General features: G+C 42.9%; 2 protein-coding genes across 2 annotated transcripts; both read left to right on the top strand.

Moving 5' to 3' along the window:
• Nucleotides 1–1,886: 1,886 nt before the first annotated feature.
• On the top strand, nucleotides 1,887–3,335 carry tbcc (tubulin folding cofactor C). The gene has a single exon (XM_078404966.1). It carries the CDS (start codon nucleotides 1,944–1,946, stop codon nucleotides 2,985–2,987), a length of 1,044 nt encoding a protein of 347 aa, XP_078261092.1. The 5' UTR covers nucleotides 1,887–1,943; the 3' UTR covers nucleotides 2,988–3,335.
• An 8,109-nt stretch (nucleotides 3,336–11,444) lies between these two features.
• On the top strand, nucleotides 11,445–25,070 carry LOC144596928 (peripherin-2-like). The gene is made up of 3 exons (XM_078405817.1): nucleotides 11,445–12,506; nucleotides 12,723–12,969; nucleotides 23,949–25,070. The coding sequence occupies exons 1-3, from the start codon at nucleotides 11,926–11,928 to the stop codon at nucleotides 24,174–24,176; spliced, it is 1,056 nt and encodes a 351-aa protein (XP_078261943.1). The 5' UTR covers nucleotides 11,445–11,925; the 3' UTR covers nucleotides 24,177–25,070.
• The last annotated feature ends 304 nt before the right edge of the window (nucleotides 25,071–25,374 follow it).

Below are 25,374 nucleotides of genomic sequence, written 5' to 3'. Positions count from 1 at the left end.
GGAGGAGGCCCTCGACAGAAAAGTCGGTTGGGGAAGTCGAGTTAAAATGGTTTGCATCTAGGAGATCCAGAAGACTTTTGTGAGCCAAATGTAAGTGTTTGACAAAATAGACGCCTAGTCTATACTTGGTTTCGCTGATGTAAAGGAAGCCACATCGGGAGCACTGAATGTAGATGAGGATAGAGGAGGTGCACATGAACCTTTGTCTCACCTCTCACGGCAGCTGGAGTCCCTGCATGGATGTGAGGGAGGAGTTGCAGAGCCAGGTGTTACATTTCCTCCAGTTAAAGAGGATAGTACCTGTAGAGGGGCTGGTTTGGGTAGGATGGGGTGAGTGAACAAAGAGTTGTGAAGGAAGTGGCTTCTGCAGTAGGCGGAAAAGGATAGGGATGGTAAAATGTGACTAGTGGTGGGATCATGGTGAAGGTGGCAGAAATGACGCAGAATGGCGGAGGCTGGTGGGGTAAATGGTGAGGACCAAGAGAAAGTCTTAGACCATCTGGGGGATTCAGAATGTGTGAGCAGCACTACGGAACACAGGTGAGGGATCCATCATAAGATCATAGGACATAGGAGCAGAATTACGTCATTCGGCCCATCAAGTATACTCCGCTATTCAATCATGGCTGATCTATTGTTCCTCTCAAAACCATTCTGTCTTCCAGTATTCTTTGACATGCTTACTAATCAAGAATCTATCAATCTCCGCTTTAAAAATACCCAATGACGGCCTCCACAGTGTTAAAATTCCACAAACTCACTACCCTCTGGCTGAAGATATTCCTCCTCATCTCCATTCTAAAGGTAATAAAAAGGAACTACAGCTACTGGTTTATACCAAAGATCGACACAGAATGCTGGAGTAACTCAGTGGGTCAGGCAGCATCTCTGGAAAACATGGATAGGTGACATTTTGGATCAGGACCCTTCTTCTGATCAGCAACTGCAGTTCCTTTTTATTACATTTTGTCTGCTCCGCTGCAAAATGTCCTCAACGTATGCCTACTTTGATGAAGTTTAAAAAAGTCTGAAGAAGGATCCTGAAACGAACTGTCACCTATCTATGTTCTCCAGAGATTATGCCTTACCCCTAAAGCTATGTCCTTTTATTCTGAGGCTGTGTCCTCTGGTCCTGGACTCTCCCATTAGAATCCTCTCCACATTGTCATACAGTGAGGAAATAGGCACAACCTGCCCACACCGACCAACATATCCCATCTACACTAGTCCCTATTGGGCCCATATGCCTCTAAACCTAACCTATCCACGTACCTATCTAAATGTCTCTTAAACGCTGTGATGCTATCCACTTCAACGACTTCTGCCAGCTTATTCCATACACCCACCACTCTGCATGATAAAGTTACCCCTCGGGTTCCTATTAACCCCCCCACCTCCCCACCTTAAACCTATGTCCTCTGGTTCTCGGTCCCCCTAATCTGGGCAAGATAATTTGTACGTCTACCCATATCTATTCCTCTCATGGCTGTGTACACCTCTCTAAGATCACCTCATCCTCCTGTGCTCAAAGGAATAGAGTCCTAACCTGCTCAACCTCTCCCTCTAGCTCGGTTCCTGGCAACATCCTCGTAAATCATCTCTGCATCTTTTCCAGCTTGCATCCATCCATTCTATCTAGGCCTTCATCCATCTCCGACTGTAGTAAAGGGGAGTTGAGCAGGTTAGGACTCTATTCCTTTGAGCACACGAGGATGAGAGGGGAACCCCTGTCAAAAAAGAGAAAATGCATCTAGGATCTTCTGCGTGTAGTTAATGAAGCCCCACTGACCAGTTGAGTTTCTTAACGTAAGTGCAGCCCACCTCACTCTGAGGCCAGGGCAGCAGCTCCCAATGAGAATCAGAGGGTGGCGCCAGCAGGTTGCGGCACCAATCGGGCGGCTCGTTGTTCGAGTGAGGCGGCTCTTGGTTGGAGACGATTGCAAATGGCGCTGGTGGGCGAACAGGAGAAGCCGGAGCAGCTAACGGAGGAAATCCCCGAGCTCGGCCGGAGGAAAGAGAAGATGGTGGAGATCCTGCAGCGGCGCGACCAGGAGCGGCAGCAAGGCGTGGAGCGGAGGAAGCTGGCCAAGGACGTGATCACGGTGAAGGAGGAGAAGCCCAACTTCTTCACCTCGGCCTTCTCGGAGGAGAAGTCGGCCATCGAGGCGCTGCTGGCGAGCTGCGAGGGCACCGACAGGACGGCGCTCATCGCCAGCTTCGAGGAGATCAGCCAGAAGATACAGCGGCTGCAGAAGTTCGTCAACGACAGCATGATGTTCCTGTCGGTCTACGAGCTGCGCAAGGCGCAGGCCGCCCTGCAGAAGCTGCAGGGGGCGATGGTGGAGAAGCGCGACGAGTGCCTGCCCAAGAAGAAGTTCGCCTTCAAGTCTCGCAGAAAGGAAAACGCCGGCCCCAAGGAGACAAAACCCACTCCTCTCTCCGATAGGAAAGCCGTCCAGCCCAGGGTGATCGAGCAAAACCTCTGCGGCTTCTCTGACGCCGACTCGCAAGTGTTGGTGAGCATGGCGGACGAGATCAACGGCAAGGACGTCCTGTTAACCAGGTTGTCCAACTGCTTGGTGAAGCTGCTGGGCTCGCCCAACACCCTGCACGTCAAGAATGTCACCAATTCCAAGGTGTTGTGCGGACCTGTTTCGACCTCTGTATTTGTTGACCAATCTGCCGGTTGCACCTTCGCTTTCGCCTGCCAGCAATTGCGAACCCACAACACGAAGGATGCTAATGTGTATCTGCATGTGACCAGCCGAGCCATCGTGGAAGATTGCAATGGAGTTTCTTTCGCTCCTTTTAACTGGACGTATGAAGGCATTGAGAGAGATTTTGAACGGTCAGGGTTAGACAGAGCAAAAAATAATTGGAACGTTATTGACGATTTCAACTGGCTTGCGTCTGATCATTCCCCTAACTGGAGTATTTTGCCGGAGGAGTCTCGAATTACTGATTGGGATGAAATCTCAGCTCCATGATAATGTCTGTTGTGCCGAAAGTCGGTGTTTACTGAGCAATTGCAGGAATTCATAACTCGTTTCCTGTTGTATACTTGAATCAAAACAGAAAGTCTGTTATTTAACCCTTGACCAATTTAACTTAAAGGATAGTTAAAGCTGATCTTGAATAGTTGGCATGTTATTGTAAAATATCTTCTGTATGAGATAGCGTTACATCCATTGTACCTTTGTCTGTTTTGTTCTCAGTGTTTGCACTTCTGTCTGAAACCGTTTGTTAAACTGTTGAAGTGTGGTTCCTTAAAAAGTTGAAACAAGTTTCAGATTGCAGAATATTAATGGTTAAAATAAAAAATATATCATCTTGAACTGGCTTGTTTTTTTAAATAACCAATAGGTTTGAAATTGAACCTCTGTTCTACCTTTAATTGGAAAGAGGAGATTGGTAAATTAGGGTCAGTCAGTTTTGTTTGAACATTGGGAAATCATTGGGTGGTCTTCCAGAACATAGAAGAGTACAGCAAGGGAACAGGTCCTATGGTCCTCAACATCAGCTGAGCATGATGCGAAGAAAAACTTACCTCATCTGCCTGCACATACACCTCCATTCCCTACACGTCCATATTTAAATTTAAAAGCCCTGTAAGTGCCACTATCATATCTGCCTCCACCACCATCCCTGGCACAGCGTTCCAGCACTCACCAACCTCTGTGTCCTAAAGATCATACCCCGCACATCTCCTTTAAACTTTCTCCTCTCTTACCTTAAAGCTATATGCCTAGTCTTTGCTATTAAGGTTCTGCCTGTCTTCCCTATCTATGCCACTCAATTTTATATACTTCTATCAGGTCTCCCCTCAACCTCTGGTGTTCCAGAGAAAATCCAAGTCTGGCCAACCTCTCCTTATAGCTATTGCTCTCTATTCTCATCATTCAAATAAACCTCCTGCACCCTTTCCAAAACCTACACATCCTTCCTGCAATGGGGTGACCAGAACAGTACGCAGTACTGTACTCTAAATACTACTGCCCTATTAAACCAGTGAATGTCAAAGGCCTTACAAACTTAATTTGATTTTAAATTAATTATCATCTTGAGCTATGAGGGTAGTAATGGTGTGGGCATCTGGCACCACATGCTTAGTTCCATTTTGCAGTTTTTCAACAATAGATGATGACACTATAGTAGTGTAAGAAAATAACTGCAAATGCTGGTACAAATCGAAGGTATTCACAAAATGCTGGAGTAACTCAGCAGGTCAGGCAGCATCAGGAGAGAAGGAATGGGCGACGTTTCGGGTCGAGACCCTTCTTCAGACACTATAGTAGTGTCATGTTCATTCATTGTTACTTTTATCTTGCCAGGTTCAAAGGTCAGTTTATTGTCACATGTACCAATTAAGGTGCAGTGAAACTTGAATTACCATACAGCCATACTAAAAAAAAAAGCAACAAGACACACAACTACATAAAAGTTAACATAAACATCCACCACAGCGGATTCCCCACATTCCTCACTGTGATGGAAGGCAATAAAGTCTAATCTTCTTCCTCATTCTCCCGCGGTCGGGGCAGTCGAACCATCCGCAATCGGGGCAACCGAAGCTCCAGCAGCCAACTGACGAAGCCCCGCTTCGAGGCGATCGAAGCCCCCGCGTCGGGGCGGTCGAAGCTCCTGCAGCTCGGAGCTCCCGAAGTCGGTCTCCAACCAGGGACAGCGAGCTCCACAATGTTAAAGTCCGCAGGCTCCTGCAGTTGGAGCTCCGAGGTCGATCCCCAACAGGGATCACGAGCTCCACGATGGTAAGTCCGCAGGCTCCCGCGGTTGGAGCTCCCGAAGTCGGCCTCCGGCAAAGGCCGCCAACTCCTCGATGTTAGACCGCAGTGCAGACGGAGATACAATACGGAACAAAATCGCATCTCTGTCAAGGCAAAATGTTTCCCCCAACCCACCCTCACATAAAACAAACTAAAGAACACTAAAACATTTAGTGTCAGTGTTGTAACAGGTTGTTAGCCATACTAAGTGCAAATTCACTTTTACTTGGCAGTGTAACTGAATTTTTATTCCATTCCTGCTTCGGCTGCTGCCTACTTTAGAGTAACTATCTGGAGGTTTTTTATCTGCTGAAATGGGGGGGGGGCATAGAAATTTTATACCTAGATCAATACGACTCCTACATGATCAAAAGCATGTATTAAAATCCTGAACCACAAAAGTTCAAGCAATTTTTGCATCAAAATTAATTTGTGGCAATTTTAATTGTAGTAAATATGTTGTGTCTTTCTGGACGAGCCTGCTTTGAAATAGATACATTGTGGGCTGACGGGAAAATACAGTTTTGTTTAATCATAAATATCTATCCATTTACTTGTCAATGTCTTTGGACCAAAACAGTAAAAAAATAGCCCAAGGAATTCCTGTTTGGACTATAATATATATTTTTTTCTGTTAAAGTATTTCAGATACTTGTTGGGAGAATCATTTGAAATGACTGAAAAAATTGAAAAGAGCTGAAGAAATTAGTTCCTCCTTCCTGTCACGTTAAAACCCATTCTACTTTGTCTTGGTTTAGATCTATGTTCCAACCCCAGAGTTCACAACCCCGTAGTGTAGTGCCACAATTTGAGGAGTTGGCATCACAAGGAAACATGACATGTAAGTAGTAATTCAGCATTTTTTACCATTTGACTTTTGCAGAGAAACTGCTAGATTTTGTATCAACCTTCTGGAGTGGTTAAGACCTTGAAAATTTCTCATGTTATTTGAATTGGCCTTTAACAAAAGTGATTCTGTTAGCAAAGATGCTACTAAGGATTGTAGTATTTATTTGAGACTTACTTAAGTACTTTCCCAAGTACTTAATTACTTGAGAACAGAAATAATAACAAAATATATTATCTGTTTTGAAAAAAACAGTTGGCTATGAATATCAATGAAAGAAAATGTTTTGTATAATTCATTTGAAGACAGACTTCATTCACTTGTCCTCCCAGTTTGATTTTTAATAGTTGGTAATTAAATAAAAAGTTATTGTAGCCTCATATGGCAAAACGATAATTCTTCCACCCACTGACATATAACATTTCACTACAGTCAATGGTATATATTTACAATTCTCAATCAACACTTGTAACGTATTGTTCAAAGATACAATGATAATTTACAAGTGTTGACAAAGCCAGGCTACTGAGTAGTTAATTTATTTTAATAATCTGGGAATTACTGAAAAGACCAGCATTTATTGTCCGTCCCTAATTGCTCTGAAGAAAAGATGTGAAATGCCATCTAGAACAGGTTGTACCTCCATTGGAGAGTGAAGATGTCCCACAGTGTTGTTGATTGGGGATTCCAGAAAATGTACTCAAGGATGATGTTGCGCGGTTTCACCTTGAACTCATCCTGAGCGAACCTCATGTTCTTAAAACCTATAGAACAATAATTGATTGATTGAAAGATACAGCAGGGAAAACAGGCCCTGCGGCCCATCAAGTCCACACTGCTCATTGATCACCCATTCAACTACTATATTTTCCCATTTTTATATCCACTGGGATTTGGGAAGAAACTGGAGCACCCGGAGGAAACTCACCCGGCCATAAGGAGAACATGCAAACCCCACACAGACAGCACAAGGTCAGGATTGAACCCAGGTCTCTGGCATTGTGAAGCAGCAGCTCCACCAGCTATGCCAAGGTGCCACCCTCAAATAGCTCCAGTTAAACAAGGGCCCTCTGGGGAGTAGTCTCATTTGATTGTAGTACAGATGTGTGGCCTCATCTTTGATCGCTAATAGATTGAGAGTATTGTGCAGGAGGGACCCTCATGTTCTTATAACCTGTAACCTCAATAATTACAAAACTAAATAACCATGGCAAGTTTTGGGTTTTTTGGAATATGTAGATTTGTTGAGGTCTTGATTCACAGAATGGCAACAGCAGTGAAGGAATACATTCAGCCATTACAGCCTGTCATGGCTCTGTGTAAAAGTAATTCAGCCGGTCCCACACTCCTGCAGCCTGGCAGATTCTTTCCTATTGTGGAAGAGAACAGTTGAAACAAGTAGAGTTTAATTTCTTCATTTTTTATAAATATTGCATTGAGGAAAAGTGAGGTGAAGATCATTTTATACAGTTATTCTTGCCATTTAGAGTCTTATTCCATTGTTTTGATACCTTTTGATTATTCTTAACTGCTACAGAAAATAGATGCAAACTACAATTGTGAATCACCACATTTGAGAGGAGCTGAAATTGGAAATAATTTTGCCTAAAATGTCTGAAAAATAGGTATCTGCTAAATCTATCACCCAATATCCAATTTCTGTAAATAAAGCTTGCATTCAAACCACAAATTTTAAAACTTTGTACTCATCTTGCTGTTTGTTTACAGAGTTCACTGCTCTTTTTCATCCTTTATATCCTATTAATACTACTAATTTATATCACCCCATTGTCATCACATCTATCCCAATTACAGCTGGGGCAACCACTTCCTCGCCATCCCCTCTCACCAAAACTTTCCCCTCTCACCAAAACTTCTTTCTGCACCAACCTGTGGAACAACCTGTGTCCCCACCTTTATTAATATAATCTTCATTAAAACCAGCACTGCCATTTAATAGCTTTCCTTTCCATCGCCTCCCATTTTGAAGTAATCTTACACATGGTACACAAGGTGCTCATGTCACCATCTTCAAACTGGCTGCCCAGTTTACTTTGTTGGCCCCCAAGTGAAGTGATATCATTAATCATGGTCTCCTTGGGTAATACAATCCACTCTTTCAAATCTGCTGCCAGCACCGAATTGAAACTCAATGATCATCCTCCCCGGCACCCTTTCTGGTCCACAATCCAAAATCCGTGCACTGAAGGTGGCCACCCAGACTCATGCTTAAGTTTGTGTAGGAAAGAACTGCAGATGCTGGTTTAAATCGAAGGTTGACACAAAATGCTGAAGTAACTCAGCTGGAGCAACTTCTTCAGTCTGAAGAAGGGTCTCGACCCGAAACGTCACCCATTCCTTCTCTCCAGAGATGCTGCCTGTCCCGCCGAGTTACTCCAGCATTTTGTGTCTACCTTAATGTTTAAGTTTCCTGGAAATAGCTTTATCTCACCTTCCTCCAATTAGGTGCTGGTCCTGATGCATGGCTGAAGAAATCTTATTAATATTTGCAATGTCCCATATAATTGTAATATAGTCCTCCTAATTCATCAATGCTTGCCTGCACTCTTTGACATGATAGGCTCCTTCAACCCCTATCCGGAGCTACACCGTTGTAATACTGTGAGGTGGTCCTACTCATATCTTGGAGTCCTGATATGGTTTTGCTTCTCACATCTGTTATACGTCATATTTTGCTGACACAACAGACTACAGTTTCCGGAATTTTAGGCAAACAAAAATTGCTGGAGGAACTCGATAGGTCAGCCAGCATCTGAGGAGGGAATGGATGGATGGTGTTTCAGTTCAGGTTAGACTGATGGAACAGGGGGGTAAGAAATCTGAAAAAGAAAGGTGTGTGGGACAAATCCTGGCAAGTGATAGGTGGCCAGAGGTGAGGTGGGGAGGGGGAAATGATTGGAAGATGGTGGAATAAGTGACAATGGCTAGAGGTGAAAAGGAGGCTGACAAGGAAAGAAGAGGAGGAGTGAAATACAAAGCCAGGTATGGGTGGAAGGAGACAGGGAGGACAAAGAGGGGGATAAAAGGGAAATGGAGGACTTGGGATGGGATGGGTGGGAGATGAGCTTATGGAGGAGGGAAAGAAGCAGGGTAACTAGGAGGGTGGGAGAGGGTGGGGATATTGTGTACACACTGGAGTGAGCAGGTAGGGGAAAGCTTGATGGGTATTGATCGGGCTGATCTCCAACGGCGATGAATCAGCCTACAGAGCGGAGGTGCAGAACCTGGCGTGCTGGTGCTCAGAGAACAACCCAAACACTACTAAGACCAAGGAGCTAATCATCAACTTCAGAAGGTCACAGAATGAGGAATAAGCTCCAGTCCTCATCAACGGAGACGGAGTGGTGAGAGTGTCCAGCTTCAGGTTTCTGGGCACACACATTTCACAGGACCTCACATGGTCCGCCAACACTGGTCAAAAAGGCACAGCAACGGCTGTTCTTCCTGAGAACACTATAAAAGGTCGGTCTGCCACAACAGCTTCTGATGACCTTCTACCGCTGCACCATCGAGAGCATTCTGACATACGGCATCTATGTGTGGTATCTCAGCTGTACGGCAGCAGACAGGAAAGCTCTTCAGAGGGTTGTCGACAGAGCGCAGAGGATAATGGGGACACCGCTGCCAGCCCTGGAGGACATCTACAATGCACATTGCCTCAAGAAAGCCACCAGCATCTACAAGGACTCCACACACCCATGCCACCGTCTGTTTGAACTACTCCCATCTGGCAGACGTTACAAAGCCTTCTATGCCCGCACCTCCAGACTAAGGAACAGCTTCATCCCTAGAGCTATAGCTGCTCTGAATCGGAACTGCTGAGAGCCCGCCATGATCTGTCTCTGCCCCCGGGGCCATCTGGCACAACTGACCCCTGGATGAACCTTTTTTTTGCACTTTACCTGTTCCCCCTTTTCTTTTTCCTTCCCCCCCCCCTTCTTGTTGTTTACATGTTCGCCATGATTTATTTAATATTTGAGAGCATCGATATGGAAGCGACAATCAAAATCTCGTTGTACTTGTACAATGACAATAAAGGATATTATATTGTATTGTATTAGTTGAAATTGGAGAATTCAATGTTTATGTTTGTATGTGGCCTCAGTAGCAAAGGAAGAAGCCAAGGACAGAAAGATTGGCATGGGAATGGGAGTTAAAATGGTAAGCAACCATGAGTGTTCAATGTAACAAACAAAAAGACACGCAGAGCTGGGGCTCCAATTATGTTAATTGAATGCTCCTCATCCCTAACATACCCCGGCACCATTTCCCATCTTTTTCTCTACCACATCAACAAGTGCATTTCCTCCAGCATCTGTGCAGAACTCAGTGATTTCACCAACTTTACTACTAACTTCCACCCTGCTTCAAACTCACTTGGACTATCTCTAACACTCTCTTCTTTTACTAGTTCTCTCTGTCTCCATCATAGGTGACAAACACAGGTATCTACTGAAGTCTATGACAAGCCTACTGATTCCCATGGCTACCTTGACCACACCTCCTCCTACCTGTCACTTGCCATGGTGCCATCCTTTATTCTCATTTTCTCTATATTGGTCATATCTGTTCCCAAGATGAAACTACCCTTTTATCCAAAACGCCACCTGTCCATTTCCTCCACAGATTCTGCCTGACCTGCTGCGTTCCTCCAGCAGTTTATTTGTTGTTACCTGTGGTGTTCTCTAAGAATCTCATTCCTGTTTCTCACCTATTGGTGGCCTATTGGAAATGTTATCCAAAACACAGCATCAGCTTTCGCAAGTCTGCTGCTGAAGGTTATCTCTCTCTTTACCTCCCTTCTCTCTGAATTGCTGGACTACTCATCTGATAACACGTACTGAATAATAAGAAAAATTAATCCAACTAACTATGAATTGATTGGTTTTCAAACATCGCCAGAAACTTTGTTCTCTGGCCTCCCGAAGAATTATCAATCCCGACTGCATCGTGTGTCTTAATGTGAACTGGACGGCTAATGACCTTGACATTATCTTCAACCTAAATTGAACTTTGGACTCTATGTACACGCTAGGGTTAAGTCTGATTATCTCCGCCATCTCGACATTGCCAACCTTTTTTCTACCTCAAGCCATCTAGATCTGAATCCCTAATATGTGCTCTTTTTCACCTCAATTTGACTATTCTTACAAACTTTCTGATGGCCGCTATACACCCAAGCTCAGCCTGCACACCACTGCCTTTGACGGAGCTTACTTCTTGCCCTTGATCACTTCTTGTCCCAATTCATTGCAAGCCCCGGTCACGCATTACCCCGTAGTTGCTTGGCCACATTGATTTCCCATTTGACAACTTCTTTAGAGTGTGCGCCTGTATATTCAAACCCGTTCAAACTCTCCGAAAATATTGCTCTCCTTCGGTGAACTTGTATAAACTCCGGCCTCTTGCGCGCCAGCAAAATCAGCAATTGGAAGCATCTCCAACTGCCAAGGTCCCACACCCCAGAATTTATTCCATGGACTTCTGCACTCTCTTTACTTTTAAATCCCACCTTTATGGTCAAACGTTTGGCAGTGTCCTACTCGTCGTCTTGCAGCAACGTGTATTCCCCACACTGCATGTTTAGTCCCAATGTCTGTTACAGGCATTGACCTACATTTAAGCTTACTTATCTTATTAAGTTGAACCTGCTTTTACGTCCATGATATTTTATTTGTCAATGTGTTGCACATTGCGCACGGCACAGGAGCCCAGTAACTCGATTATAAATTTCGGAAAGGAAAACAAATGCAATGCAACCGTCGGTTGGCCGAGTGAAGTTTCACTGAGCACCCTGACTCGACTTTGTGAAATGCGAGGAAACTTTCAGCGGAGAAAGCAATGGCTGACAAGTCGAGGACAAAGCAATTACACGGTTAAAAGGCGGATTACTTTCAATGGCTCATCTGGGGCAAGGCTTTCTCTAAATGATTAGAGGTAAAACCTATTACTGGTATTAAGGTGACGTCTGGCAGCTTCAGATTTCCTGACAGATTTTGAGAGCCACCTCCATCGCTGGGGAAAGCATTGGCAACGTTCGCTGTAGTCGCGGACAATATCTTTTTTTTTAACCCTCTGGCTTGGTCATTTACACTTCGTTTTGGTCGTGCCCTCGAGTCAGCGGAAGCTTTGCTTCTCGTGTGATCAGTATGGAAGGATGCACAGTGGAGTCAACCTCAGGCGCACTGTCTCCTGCCCTTTCTGCACCCGTGCGCAAATCTTTCTAACTTGTTTAAGGTCAACCTGACCATTCGAGTTGAGAGGGGCAGAAAAATGGCCATCCTGAAAATCAAGTTCAACGTGCAGATGAGGGTGAAGCTGGCCCAGGGTATGTGGCTACTCAACTGGGTTTGTGTGTTGGTGGGAATCGTCTTCTTCGGCATGGGCTTGTTCCTCAAGATCGAGCTGAGGAAGCGAAGCGAGCTGATGAACAACGACGAGAGTCACCTGGTGCCCAACTCCCTGATCCTGGTGGGGCTCATGGCTTGTGCCATCAACGGCTTCGGGGGCAAGTTTTGCTTCGACTCTCTCGACCCGGCTAAGTACGCCCGGTGGAAATCGGTGCTGAAGTTCTACCTGGCCTCCTGTTTGTTTTTCGCTTTCCTCACCTTCCTCTCCGTGGTGTTATGTTTCGTGATGAGGATTGGCCTGGAAGACACGCTGGCCAAAGGTCTGAAGAACGGCATGAAATTCTACCGGGACACCGACACCCCGGGCAGGTGCTTCATGAAGAAGACCATCGACCAGTTGCAAATTGAGTTCCGCTGCTGCGGAAATAACGGCTACCGGGACTGGTTTGAAATCCAGTGGATCAGCAACAGGTACCTGGACTTCAGCTCCAAGGAGGTGAAAGAGTAAGTACAGCAACGAATCCACAGGGAATCGAGGCAAATATATTTGAAAACTGTAGCTGTGCTAGATCTTCCTCCCAGCGCCGACCCCACGGCTGTATCTTGTTTGTTGGGGGGGGGGGGGGCGGGCCGGCGGGTGGGGGTATCTATTTCTGTAACTAGCAAGGAAGGTCTGAGTTTTCAGCCCCAAACGCTCAAGTTGCCTTCTCTTCCTTGCAGCCGCATCAAGAGCAACGTTGAAGGGAGGTTCTTGGTTGACGGGGTCCCATTCAGTTGCTGCAACCCGGCCTCCCCTCGTCCCTGTATCCAGCAGCAGATCACCAATAATTCGGCCCATTACAGCTACGACTTCCAGGCCGAAGAACTGAACCTGTGGACACGAGGTTGCAAACAAGCACTGCTCAACTACTACGCTAATTTGATGCATTCGATGGGAGCTTTAGTCTTATTTGGTTGGGTACTGGAGGTAAGATGGCTATTGTGAACGCAGACTTTAAATAAAAAGACAAATATACTAGAAAAGGATTGTTAATAAAATCACAGAGCAAGGAAACAGGCCCTTCGGCCCAACTTTGCCCCTGCCAACCAAGCTGCTCCATCTGCACTCGTCCCACGTGTCTGCGTTTGGCCCATGTGGCCCCCAAACCTTACAATCCTTACAATCTTGCAAGTCAGGAAACTCCTGTCAAATGACGTTTTGTATTAAACATGGTTACTATGTTGACTATCAGCGAATAATCTCCTGAAGATATCTGCATTTATAATCTTTCAATTATAAATTTTGATATCTGTAAGAAATAATTGATCTTGGAGGTTGCATGTGAAATAACGCACAGGCTTTGCGAGTGTGCATCTGCGAGGATGCTGGGCGCATGAATGTTTGCACCTTCATTGCAGCGCTACAACCTTCTGCGTGGCTGACCCTGTCTTTAAGTTAGAAATTCATCGTGAATGAAAACATCTTGATGTTTTAAAATGTACTTTTTCACTCTCCAGCATAAACTATAACCTCAAGCCTACCTCCGTACAGATTTAACAACAACTTTCTGAATAAAACTGATATGGGAATTATTTTTAAAATGCTTAAAGGTCAAGTCTGTCAGCATTGGGAGGGGAAGTAACAGAGTTAGCAGTACAAGCCGGTGACCTTTCAGGAGTAATTGGGAGTTTTACTTCAGATTGAGTTCTGACCAAAGATACTAGAGGAACTCTAGTATATTTGGTTCTGACTTGGGAACATGGCTTTCCGGGCTCAGATCAGAATAAATTTGCTCTTATTAATCCTTCATCTTAAAATCTGATCGATTTTAAATTGTGAATTGATTCAAATGTTAAAAGATTTAATGAAAGGTCGTCAATCCAAAACATTAACTCCGTTTTTCTCCCCACAGATGTTTTCTGGCTTGCTGAGCTTTTACAGCATTTTCAACTTTTATAAAGTTTTGCACATTAATTTAAGTGGGTAGAATAAGTTTGAGAGAATTACTTTTATAATAACCAAAAAAAATCAGTGTGCTGCAGGAACGAAGAGAGGCCACTTAGGTCACTGTACCTGCGATGACTCATTGAAAGAGGCATTCAATTTAATCTCATGCCATGGAAATATTTTGTTTTCAAGTATTTATCAGGCTCTCACTTTGAAGTTATTACAATTTCCTCTCATTCCTGAACTACTTTTAACCACTCTTGTATCCTTGGATTCTACTGCAAAAATGCAGCCCAAATATTACTTTGAAGAATATGCCTAGTTACCTATTAAAGTTTCACATGGAACTATTTTTAATCAAATGACTGACCACTTTTTCTCTCCTATCATTTTTTAAAATACATAGGGTGGTGGGTGCCTGGAACATGCTGCCAAGGCTGATAGTGGATATAAACAATAGTAGCATTTAAGAGACTTTTGGACAGGCACATGGATATGCAGGGAATGGAGGGATATGGATTTTGTGCAGGCAGATAAGAGTTAGTCTTGGCATCATGTTCGGCACAGACATGGTGAGCTGAAAGGCCTGTTCCTGTGCTGTGCTGTTCTATGTTCTTAACATTTACTAGTATGGTGTTGTTTATAGGATATTTAGCAGGTGTTCAAAACCATAAATGTTTCATAAGTTCTCCACTGACGGAAGACTCAGGTACCATGATTAAAGCAATTGGCAAGAAATTAGAACCATGACACGAATTTCTCTTTGCAACAAGTTTGTATCTGGAGCATATTTGTGAATATCCCATCACTGGATATGTATAAACAAGACTGTTTTAGTGTAATGGAGACTGGGAATCATGCAATACCTTTGCACCAACTTCATGTTCACACTTAGTCACAGAAATACATTGTCTTTTATAGAACATAGAACAGTACAGCACAGTGTCAACTGTGAACATGATGGCATGTTAATGAATTGTTGATAGTTTTGTTTCAGATTTTGTTTTACATGAGTTTGCACCATGAATGGCAAACAATTTAGAAGTTAAACCTGTGTACAGAAGCAGTGTTGATGTCAGAGTTGCGAAGTGTGTCCTCATCTGTCTCCATAACAATGGAATTACAATACATTACAAAGCCAACAAAATGGCAGAGACACAAACTGCTGCATTAACTCAGTGGGTCCGATGTATGAAGGCAGTATCTCTGGAGAAAAAGGATGGGTGACGTTTCGGATCGGGACCTTTCTTCAAACCCATGTAGAATGTATAATGGCATGTAGCAGTGAATTTCAGATCAAAGTCCCTAAGCATTCTTTATTGTAGTGACTTTCTATCCAGGCAAAGTCTTTAAACATGATATATTTAAATATTTTATGAATTAAATTCTAAAAAGTCATGAAGATATTTTCTATCATTTCAAATGAGACTGGATAGAAATGACTACTTCTTTGGCTGGTTATAAAGATCCCATCACTTTGCCAAGATTCAAAACACATTATTCTCCGGGCCAATATTTATCACGTAAATATCGAAGAAAACAGAGTATCAGGTGATTATGTCATTGTTGTTTGTCAGGTTTTGCTGTAAGGGTATAAGCTGTCATGTTTCTTCCTGTTACCATCAAGTCTACCATTCAGAATGGCTGTTGTGGTTTTGAAAGGCTAAAATTGTACGTGGCGCAATATAATAGCTGGCTTTTCCTTCATACACCGGACCTTCATTAGCCCTTGAATAGTCCAGCTTGTACGATGTTTTCTATGGATAAACTACATCTAATCCACGTATACAAATTTTGATCCCATCATCTCTTCACAGACAAAGGATAGGATAACGGGAAAGTGAGAAGGAAGATATTTAATTGGGACTACGGAACTTATGAAAATCATTTGCAAATATTTGGACAAACTCTCCATAAACACCATGCAGCAAATAATGCATGTTATTTGATGTGCAGAGGGAAACCCTGGGGAAGACAAATGGCTGAGGAGGGGGGGATGAATAATCCTTGTTGAACTCTAGATGGAGCAGGTTTACATGGTATTTCTAGTGAGACAATTCAAGCATAATAAACTTTTTCATATTGTAATTTTTTGAGTGTTTTTCCACTTTCCGGTAGAGCTGCTGCCTCACAGCGCCAGAGACCCGGGTTTGATCCAGACCAACAGTGCAGTCTCTGTGGAGTTTGCACATGCTCCATGCGAATGTGTAGATTTCTCTCCGGGTGCTCCAGTCTCCTCCCACATACCAAAGACATGTGTGTTTTTAGGTTAATTAGCGTCTGTAAAATTGCCCCTGGCCCCTTTGTACACAGGGAGTGGATGCAAAAGTGATAACACAGATGTAGTGGAACAGGTGATCACTGGTCGGCGTGGACTTGGTGAGCCTGTTTCCATGTTGTATGTCTAAACTAAACTAAACATTCCAAATCATTGTTCAAAGTTAGAGATAACATCAGATTAAATCAAGGCATGTTTAAACAAGGCGACCCCCCAGAAGCAAATATGGCAAGATTGAAATAAAAAAGATTGTTAATTATTTTATTTTAAATCTTTGTCTCATAATTTTTAAATGTAACAAGGTACTTATAGCTGGCCTATGTGCATCAGTCACAAGAACAGTTTTATCTGTGTAAGAAAATATGGGGTGAAAGGCCAATCCACAAACTTGGGCAAAGCATGTCGAGCGATACTCCCCATTACAATATGACAATATTGCACATTTAGAAATCATCAGTGAAACCAATCTCTCATCCTGCTGTTGGAGGACAGAGGTTGCCATCCTTTGTACTGGCTAGTGCGCTCTCACTTGGCAACCCATCTTTGTCAAGGATTTTTCAGTGCAAGTGGACTGCCGAGTGGCAAGAGGTCTCTGGCTAAGCAAGGCCTCGATAGGATCAGGATCTCTGGCTTGGACTGGGACAGGACGCCCATTAAGGCCCTTGCTAAAATGTGGGATTAAATTCAATCAGCACTGTGGGTCCGTTACAGATAGACAAGACAACATTTGAAGTTAATCATAGAGTCATAGAGTGATACAGTGTGGAAACAGGCCCTTCGACCTAACTTGCCCACACTGGCCAACAATGTCCCAGCTACACTAGTCCCAATTGCCTGCACTTGGTCCATATCCCTCCAAACCTGTCCTATCCATTTACCTGTCCAACTGTTTTTTAAACGATGGTATTGTCCCAGCCTCAACTACCTCCTCTGGCAGCTTATTCCATACACCCACCACCCTTTGTGTGAAAAAGTTACCCCTCGGATTCCTATTAAATCTTGTATTACACAACCTCTCCCTATAGCTCACACCCTCTAGTCCCGGCAAAATCCTTGTAAATCCTTTCTAAACCCTTTCAAGCTTGACAATATCTTTCCTATAACGGTGCCCAGAACTGAATACAATATTCTAAATGCGGTCTCACCAACGTCTTGTACAACTGCAACATGACCTTCCAACTTCTATACTCAATACTCTGACGGATGAAGGCCAAATTGCCAAAAGCCTTTTTGACCACCTTATCTACCTGCAGCTCGACCTTCATGGAACCATGCACCTGTACTCTTAGATCCCTCTGCTCCACAACACTACCCAGAGGCCTACCATTTACTGTGTAGGTCTTGCCCTTGTTTGACGTCCCAAAATGCAACCCCTCACACTTCTCTGTATTAAATTCCATCAACCATTCCTCTGCCCACCTGGCCAATCGATCCAGATCCTGCTGTAATCGTTCACAACCAGCGTTTCTCAACCGGGGTTCCCAGGAACCCTAGGGTTCCACGATAGGTCGCTAGGGGTTCCGAGAGAAATAGTGATAAATAGGCTGATCATATGTAAATGCATCTTTGAGTCATTTTTGTGTTTAATTTCATATTCGTAAGGCATATTCTTGGAAAACTTTGGGATATTATGATAAAGTCTTCAACCTATTATATCATTTAAAAGTATAATAATCATAAGGAATATATTTAGCGACGTCTATGTGAAACGGCCTTTAGTGGTCAGTGGGCGGGAGCTGGACGTGACAGATTCGTGCATCAAGTGATTCAGTCGAGTACAGATGCATGCACAGTCTCCATCAGTCCTGTCTGTGCTTCCTGGCGTGCAGATACAGTCCCTCATTCACCCACGTTTTGTAGTCATTTTTGCCCATCATTTAGGGATGTTATATGAATTTTAAAAATTTAAGTGTGTTGGTTTATTTTTGTTAGTTTATGAAAAGTTTGTGTTTATGTATGTTTTTATTAGTTTATGAAAAGTTTATGTGTGTTGTTTGCCTTATGAACTTTAAGTTTATGAAAGAGAAAGAAAGAGATTAATAAAGAATCATTTTTATGTAGGAGTTCCCTGAGACATTAAAATTATTTCAAGGGTTCCGCAAGGGTAAAAAGGCTGAAAAAAGTTCACAACCATCTTCACTATCTGCAAAACCACTTTTGTATCATCAGCAAACTTGCTAATCTTTCTCCATTGCTGCTCCCACCCTCTGGAACTCACTACCCCAAACCGTCAGAGACTCCTCCTCACTCACCACATTCAAAACATCACTGGAGTCTCACCTGTTCAGCACTGCCTTCAACCACTGACCGTCACCTCACCTTCTGTCTCCTTTTTCTGTTCGTTTACTTATTTATCTATTTATTTTCTTCTCTATGTTCTAGTAATCCCTGTAAAGCGTCTTTGAGTGTTTGAAAAGCGCTATATAAATGTAATGCATTATTATTATTATTATTATTAATCTTGCCCTGTATGTTCTCATCCAAATCATTGATGTAGATGACAAACAGTAACGGGCCCAGCACCAAACCCTGAGGCACCCCACTAGTCACAGGCATCCAGTCTGAGAAGCAATTTTCCTCCATTACCCTTTGCTTCATTCCATGGAGTAAATTTGCTATCCATTCAGCTATCTCTCCTTGGATCCCATGTGATCTAACCTTCCAGAGCAGCCTACCATGGGGAACCTTGTCGAATGCCTTACTGAAGTTCATGTACACATCTACTGCTCTGCCCTCATCAACCTTTTTGGTCACGTCATCAAAAAAATCAATCAGATTTGTGAGACACGACCTCCCACTAATGGAATCAGTACTAAAAGGTATCATTAGAGCACTACAGATGTAGAATGTAGATGTAGAAAGTCTAACTGTAGATGGCACGACAGATGTAGAAACACCAACAGCCATTGGCTTCTAGGTGACACCCACAGATGGCAATGGCTGGCACAGACCGGGTTCAGCAGTGAATTGGCCCATGGCCTGTTGTGGAGAAGCTGCCTGTCTGTACTGGCGTTGGGCAGGCCAGAACAAGTGGCACAGTTACTCAATGCTGAGGTGCAGGTTACTGGGATCATCGCTGAGCACAGGCAGCACCTGCTCCGTATGTTGATGGACCATCCAGATCCTGCAGTCTTCCTCATTACCTCCATCTGGTAGACATGATGGAAGTGGCTTCTCCTCCTCTCTTTGGCTGCACAGTTCTCCTCAGCTCAGTAATTCCTCTGTGGTGACAAGCTCAACTGAAAGAGCAATTTTTAACATATCTGAGGAGATCTGAAGAGAAACCCCAGGATCCAGATAGTTTGTCAATAGTTGGTACCATCAGTACACTGCTGAGAAGGTATTTCCTGGTTGCACATTTCACCCACTTGGATTGGAAGGGTTGGGCCTGGTTCCCGATGCAGCAGCTTGAGACTGAGCAGATGCCTTTCATAAACTACAGGGGGTGCCTTACCTGAGTGTTTGGATTGGAAGATTCAAAGTGTTCTAGAGAATCAGTGCACTGCAGAGTAGTGCTTGTCTATATAAATACAAGCTTCGGTGTGTTTGTGAATCACTAAGTTTAGAGTTCACAGTTCATTACAATGATTCAAGTTTGAGGTTTGCTGGTCTAGAGGACAAGGTGACTAAATGCAATGTAGTTTGCAAATTATTTTCAGTCCAGGTACTAACATTTGTGTCCTCCTATTATTCCCTCACTTCCAACTACCAAGATATCTAAGTTTTCTCTTCAATTACAATGTTGCATAAAGTGACCTGGTCACCTGGTCCACCACAACAGCAATCCCTAAACCTGGAACGTCTCGCAACAGGAAGGATAAGGGCTCTAATACCCATAAATCAGCATGTTCCCCTCCAAACCAAAACCATCCTGACTTGCAAATATATTGCCCTTTCTTTGCTTTGTCGTTGCTGGATCTAAATTGTGGAATTCCCTTCTCAGTAGAACTGTGGGGCAGGACTGTGGCAGTTCAAGTCAGTGGGTCACCAACAACTTCTCAGAGGCAGTTAGAGATGGGGCAATAAATGCTATTTTCCCAGAAGTGCACATATCCCCCCAAAAAAGCAACAGAACATATTAAAAATAATTTTTAGTCCTCTTAACCAGCTTGAATTTAGGAAGGTGTGTTAACAGGACAATTTATCCTACAGGACCCGTCTGTTCAATTTTATACTTCAGTTTGTTTAATTGATTATTTAGGTAGGCTGGTGGACAATACAATTTCCTGGAATTTTCCTTGAGAAATCTGATGGGTCACAGCATTTGACCTGGAACTTGAAGAAGATGCTGCCGTTCCTTGACAATATGGGATTTAGATACTGTCATAAACTAAAATGATGAACCAGTGTATACTCAAAGTCCAGGAACATTTTCCCACATCAACTGCTTATGTACGGGCGACATGGTGGCGTACCTGTAGTGTTGTTCGCTGGTCAGCACGGACTTGGCAGACTGAAGGGCCTGTTTCCACGCAGTATCACTAAACTAAACTAGTCATTCTGGTGGCTTTTACAGCTTTTATGTTGAGTTTTGTAAGACTAGTGGAGCACAGGTTAGCAAAATGATTGATGCAATTGTGTGTTGTGGACAAATAACACTTATTGGAGTGCACCATTATGATTTCCCAAAATAAGGACACCAGCATTCGAAAGAGTTTCTGTCCGCTTTGCAATTCAACAGCAAATTTCATTATCCCAATAAGTAAGGAAACTCAATAAAAACAGGGCAGCATGGTGGCGCAGCGGTAGAGTTGCTGTTTTACAGCGCCAGATACCCGGGTTCGATCCTGAGTTGGTATGTTCTCCCTGTGATCAGCGTAGGTTTTCTCCAAGTGCTCCAGTTTCCTCCCACACTCCAGAGACATATAGGTTTGTAGGCACCTCTTTTACTCGAAAGTAACAACCTAGCCAATCTTTCTTAAAGACGAATGTTCATCTCAGGCAATATCCTTATCTCTTCTGCATTTTCGAGTGCTTTCACACCTTTCCTGTAACGTGGTGACAATAACTTTATGCATTTTTCCAGGCCGACAGTTCTATCATGATTTCACCAATCTTAAATTCTTTAATGTGGCTCATGACCTTTCTTATCTCCCAGTCCTGCTATGTTCAGCCATGCATGCCATGCAGAAGTTGCCACTGTTCCTCCATACTTCATAATTTATCATATGCCTTGTTCATTGTAACCACCTCAATGCATAGCCTGACACTTTCTGTATCCTTTTCTGTTGATCTGAATGGTTCATTTCAAAGGTATCATAAAATGCTGGAGTAACTCAATGGGTCTGGCAGCATCTCTGGAGAGAAGGAATGGGTTATATTTCGGGTCGAGACCCTTCTTCAGACTGCCTGACCCGCTGAGTTACTCCAGCATTTTGTGATACCTTCGATTTGTACCAGCATCTACAGTTTATTTCCCTATCAAATGTTAACCCATTCATTCCTGGGATCATTCTCATAAACCTCGGGACCCTCTCCAGCGGCAGCGCATCCTTCCTTAGATATGGGGCCCAAATGTGTTCACACTACTCCAAATGGGGTCTGACCAGCGCCTTATAAAGCCTCAGTATTACATCCCTGTTTTGTATACTAGTCTTCTCGAAATCAAAGGTAACTGCAGTTATTTTCCTACTGAATGGTTCATTAATATTTTTCTCCAATCTAGTTTCCTACTTCACCATCAACAACGTGGGAAAGTTTCTCTCCAAACCTCTTAATCATACCACCACATTTCCACCTGGGAGGTTGGAACCCGGTCACTGAGAAACTCAGTTATTTTGTATAGAAAGAATGAGCATTTACCACATTTTTCTAAATGCAGAGCAGACGAAGAATCAAAAGCTTGGGAACTTGCATGTGCACTCAGGAGATCTGTTGGTGTGATTTAAAATTATGCAATACACCATTTATGTATTTGATGTTATCTGCCCAGCCAAAGATCAAATATTTACAGCAAAGGTTTGACCATGCAGGTATTGATCCACCTAACAAGCTGTCTGATCAATCATATTAGTGGCCAGGACATCATGAGATTTCAAGATTGTGGATTCAGCTTACCCACCACCTAGCAAGACTTAGTCTACTGGAACCAATAAAACCACAGAGCTGAGAGAAGAAGGTCTCTAATGAGGGTGATAAGCCTCCGGAAATCTCCACCCTCCAGAGTTGCAAAGGCTGGATTACTGGAGGAATTTAAAGAGGGATATTTTTGAAAGATCCTGGATTTGGTTTATGGGAATTGAGGCCTCATTTTGAATAGTGGACCATGTTGAATGGCGGAGCGGGCTTGAGCAGTCGAGACATGGAATACAGGAAGGGAACAGGCCCTTTGGCCCAACTTGCCTATGCTGACCAAGATATCCATGTAAGCTAGTCCTATTTATCTGTGTTAGACCCATGGCCCTCCAAACCTTTTATATCAGTATACCCATACAAATATCTTTCAAACGTTATTGTACCTACTTCAAGCTCTTTCACAGGCAGTTCATTACAGAGAGAGCGGTGTATATATGTAAAGACATTGCCATTCAGGCTCCTTTGAAATCTATCCCATCTCTCCTTCAACCAATGCCCTCTAGTTTTTTTTTGGGGGGGGGGGGGGGAAACAGTGTGCATTCACTTTATCTATGCCCCTCATGATTTTATACGCCTCTATAAAATTAACACTCAGTCTCCAATGCTCCAGGGAATAAAATCCTATCCTGCCCAACCTCTTCCTATTGCACAGCCCCTCAAGTCCTGACAACATTCTGGTAAACTTTCTTTGGCCTCTTTCCAGCTTAATGACAACTTTCCGACTGCAGGATAACCAAAAGTATACACACTACTCCAAGTGCGGCCTAACCAACATCTTGTACAATAATAACATAATGTCTCAACTCCCTGACTGACGAAGGCCAGCATACCAACGACTTCTTCACAACACGTCTACCTGTGATATCATTTTCAGGAAGCTATGTACTTGCAGTCCTAGTTCCCTCTGTTCCCCAGATCCCAGGGCCCTGTCATTCATTGTGAAAGTCCTACCCTTGCTTGGCTTCCCAGAATATAACACCTTGCAATTATCTGCATTGAACCATTTGTTATTCCTCAGTCCATTTGCTTAGCTGATCAAGATCCCAGTGTAATCTTTGACAACCTCATTAAGCAGGTACCAACTCCTTGCTTCTACATTCTTATGTTTTTGTGATTTATCATCATTCAACCGAAAGTTAGGCAAGAGCATTAAACAACAGGATCATCTGGCCCCACAGCCTACTTCACAAACAATCTGATCTTGGTGCAGACCTCACTTTCCACCTGTTCCTCCTGGACCTCAATACCCTGCACAGTTCAAATCCTCAGAATCCATAGCTTTCCAGAGAGGAGGATTCCAATGGATCACGATCCTCAGGGGAATTTCAGCCCCATCTCCACTTGCATTGGCCAAGCATTTATTGTGAAGCGAAGCCGGCTAGTTCCAGATTTTTCCCACGCCCCACAATGAGAAGAAACATCCTCTCACCATTTGCCGGCTCAAAATATTTCAATACGGTCACCTCTCACTATTGACTTTAATATTTTCAGATCAGAAATCCTTTCTTTTTAAATAGTTTGCAACAATCATCATTTGGAGGCTGCAATGGAATTTATTTTCCCATTGATAAACATTCAGATGCTTGAATATTGTCTTTATTTTTGTGTTAACACAAAGGGTTAGAGTTAATTTACAGGTAAACTCATTCTATATTCTTTATTTCAGGTGACTGCGATGGTTGGGATGCAATATTTGCACACATCCCTAGAGAGCATTACAAACCCCGAAGATCCTGAATGTGAAAGTGAGGGTTGGTTAATGGAGAAAGGCCTGAAGGAAACAATAACATCTCTGCTGGAAAGTATTAAGGAGCTGGGTAAGTTTAATCAGGTCGCTACTACAGCTGAACAGGAGAAAAAGGAAGAGGGTACTACTGTCGCCACAGTCAGCTGAAGAGAAGCAAGTTGTTTGGGGACGGGCACGGGTATAGAAGCAAGTTGGAGTCAGAACGAAATGAAATTGAATAATTGTTGGATGTAAAATCAGACACATAATTCCCTTCACCATGTAAAATATGAAGCATGTATGGTAACAACTACTTATCTGTATTTTGTATTCAAACATAACGCCAGTACTGTCAAATTCTGTTAACTCTTTTTGACAATTGATACACTATGCAATCAGCAGAAGTCTTCCTCATTGCTTTGTACTATAGAAAACTTTTACTATATCCACTGTACTGCATCTGAATCTGGAAGTGAGGATGTGATACAGGTATATTTAAAATATTCCAGCCATCTTTAATATTGCTCAAATGCTATGCAAAATTATATAGTATATATGCTGCTACAAAATAGGGTTCTACATTAAAAGCATCTTTGAAGAAAAATGGACATTTACTTATTAAATCAAGATTGTCCATAAATGTCATTTCAACAATTATTCCTCAGAACAAAAATCAGGCTTGTAAATTGAATTGATGGATAGCATTGGAACGTTCTGTGCTTAAACAGAGTTGTTATTTACGGGAAAATATGGATGATAACCTTTCAGAAAACATGAAACTTAAGCAGAATGAAAATGAGTCTGCCAAAATATGCAAGGTAACCCTATCTTCAGCTAATCAGTGGGTTAGGTTAATGTACAGAAGGTTAGGCCAGTTAATCCTAAACAAAATACTCAATGTATAAGCAAAGTCATTTGTGTTTATGTACAGGAATTACAGCTATTGACATCCAATTAAGACCAAACCATGGTATGGTTTTCTAGTTATATGTGTAATTTTTAATAGCTTTGTTGTGCAATTTGGGTTGTATTTAAGTCAGAGCCCAAATGTAGTCAAAATTCTCCACAACGAACGAGCTTAAGTATTTCTGTAAATTATTTCAATTCAGTCAATATAACATCTCTTTGTAGAGATAATGAAATTTGGAATGTCTTCTAGAGAAATTCTATTAAACCAAACTCTTTCATGATCACTCAAGATATTTGTGTTAGCTCCATAGTAGCTTCAAGGATGCAGGTCCTAAGTATGCTTAATGCGAGTTTATAGGATTAGCTTTTGTAATTCTTCTCAAATGGTGACACAAATTCATCATGACATCTAAATTGTCACGCAAATCTGTGATAATTATAAGAGGAAAGAAAGGAT

Source organism: Rhinoraja longicauda, chromosome 9 (genome assembly GCF_053455715.1).
Source record: "Rhinoraja longicauda isolate Sanriku21f chromosome 9, sRhiLon1.1, whole genome shotgun sequence".
Classification (NCBI taxonomy): Eukaryota; Metazoa; Chordata; class Chondrichthyes; order Rajiformes; family Arhynchobatidae; genus Rhinoraja; species Rhinoraja longicauda.
This window is presented reverse-complemented; position numbering and strand designations above follow the sequence as displayed.

What these genes read in the sequence shown, in the direction of transcription:
- tbcc (XM_078404966.1), top strand. Translation starts at nt 1,944, where the DNA reads ATGGCGCTGGTGGGCGAACAGGAGAAGCCGGAGCAGCTAACGGAGGAA.
- LOC144596928 (XM_078405817.1), top strand. Translation starts at nt 11,926, where the DNA reads ATGGCCATCCTGAAAATCAAGTTCAACGTGCAGATGAGGGTGAAGCTG. An exon ending in AGCTCCAAGGAGGTGAAAGA is followed by an intron (nt 12,507 to 12,722) that starts GTAAGTACAGCA and finishes TCTTCCTTGCAG; the next exon opens with CCGCATCAAGAGCAACGTTG. An exon ending in TATTTGGTTGGGTACTGGAG is followed by an intron (nt 12,970 to 23,948) that starts GTAAGATGGCTA and finishes TCTTTATTTCAG; the next exon opens with GTGACTGCGATGGTTGGGAT.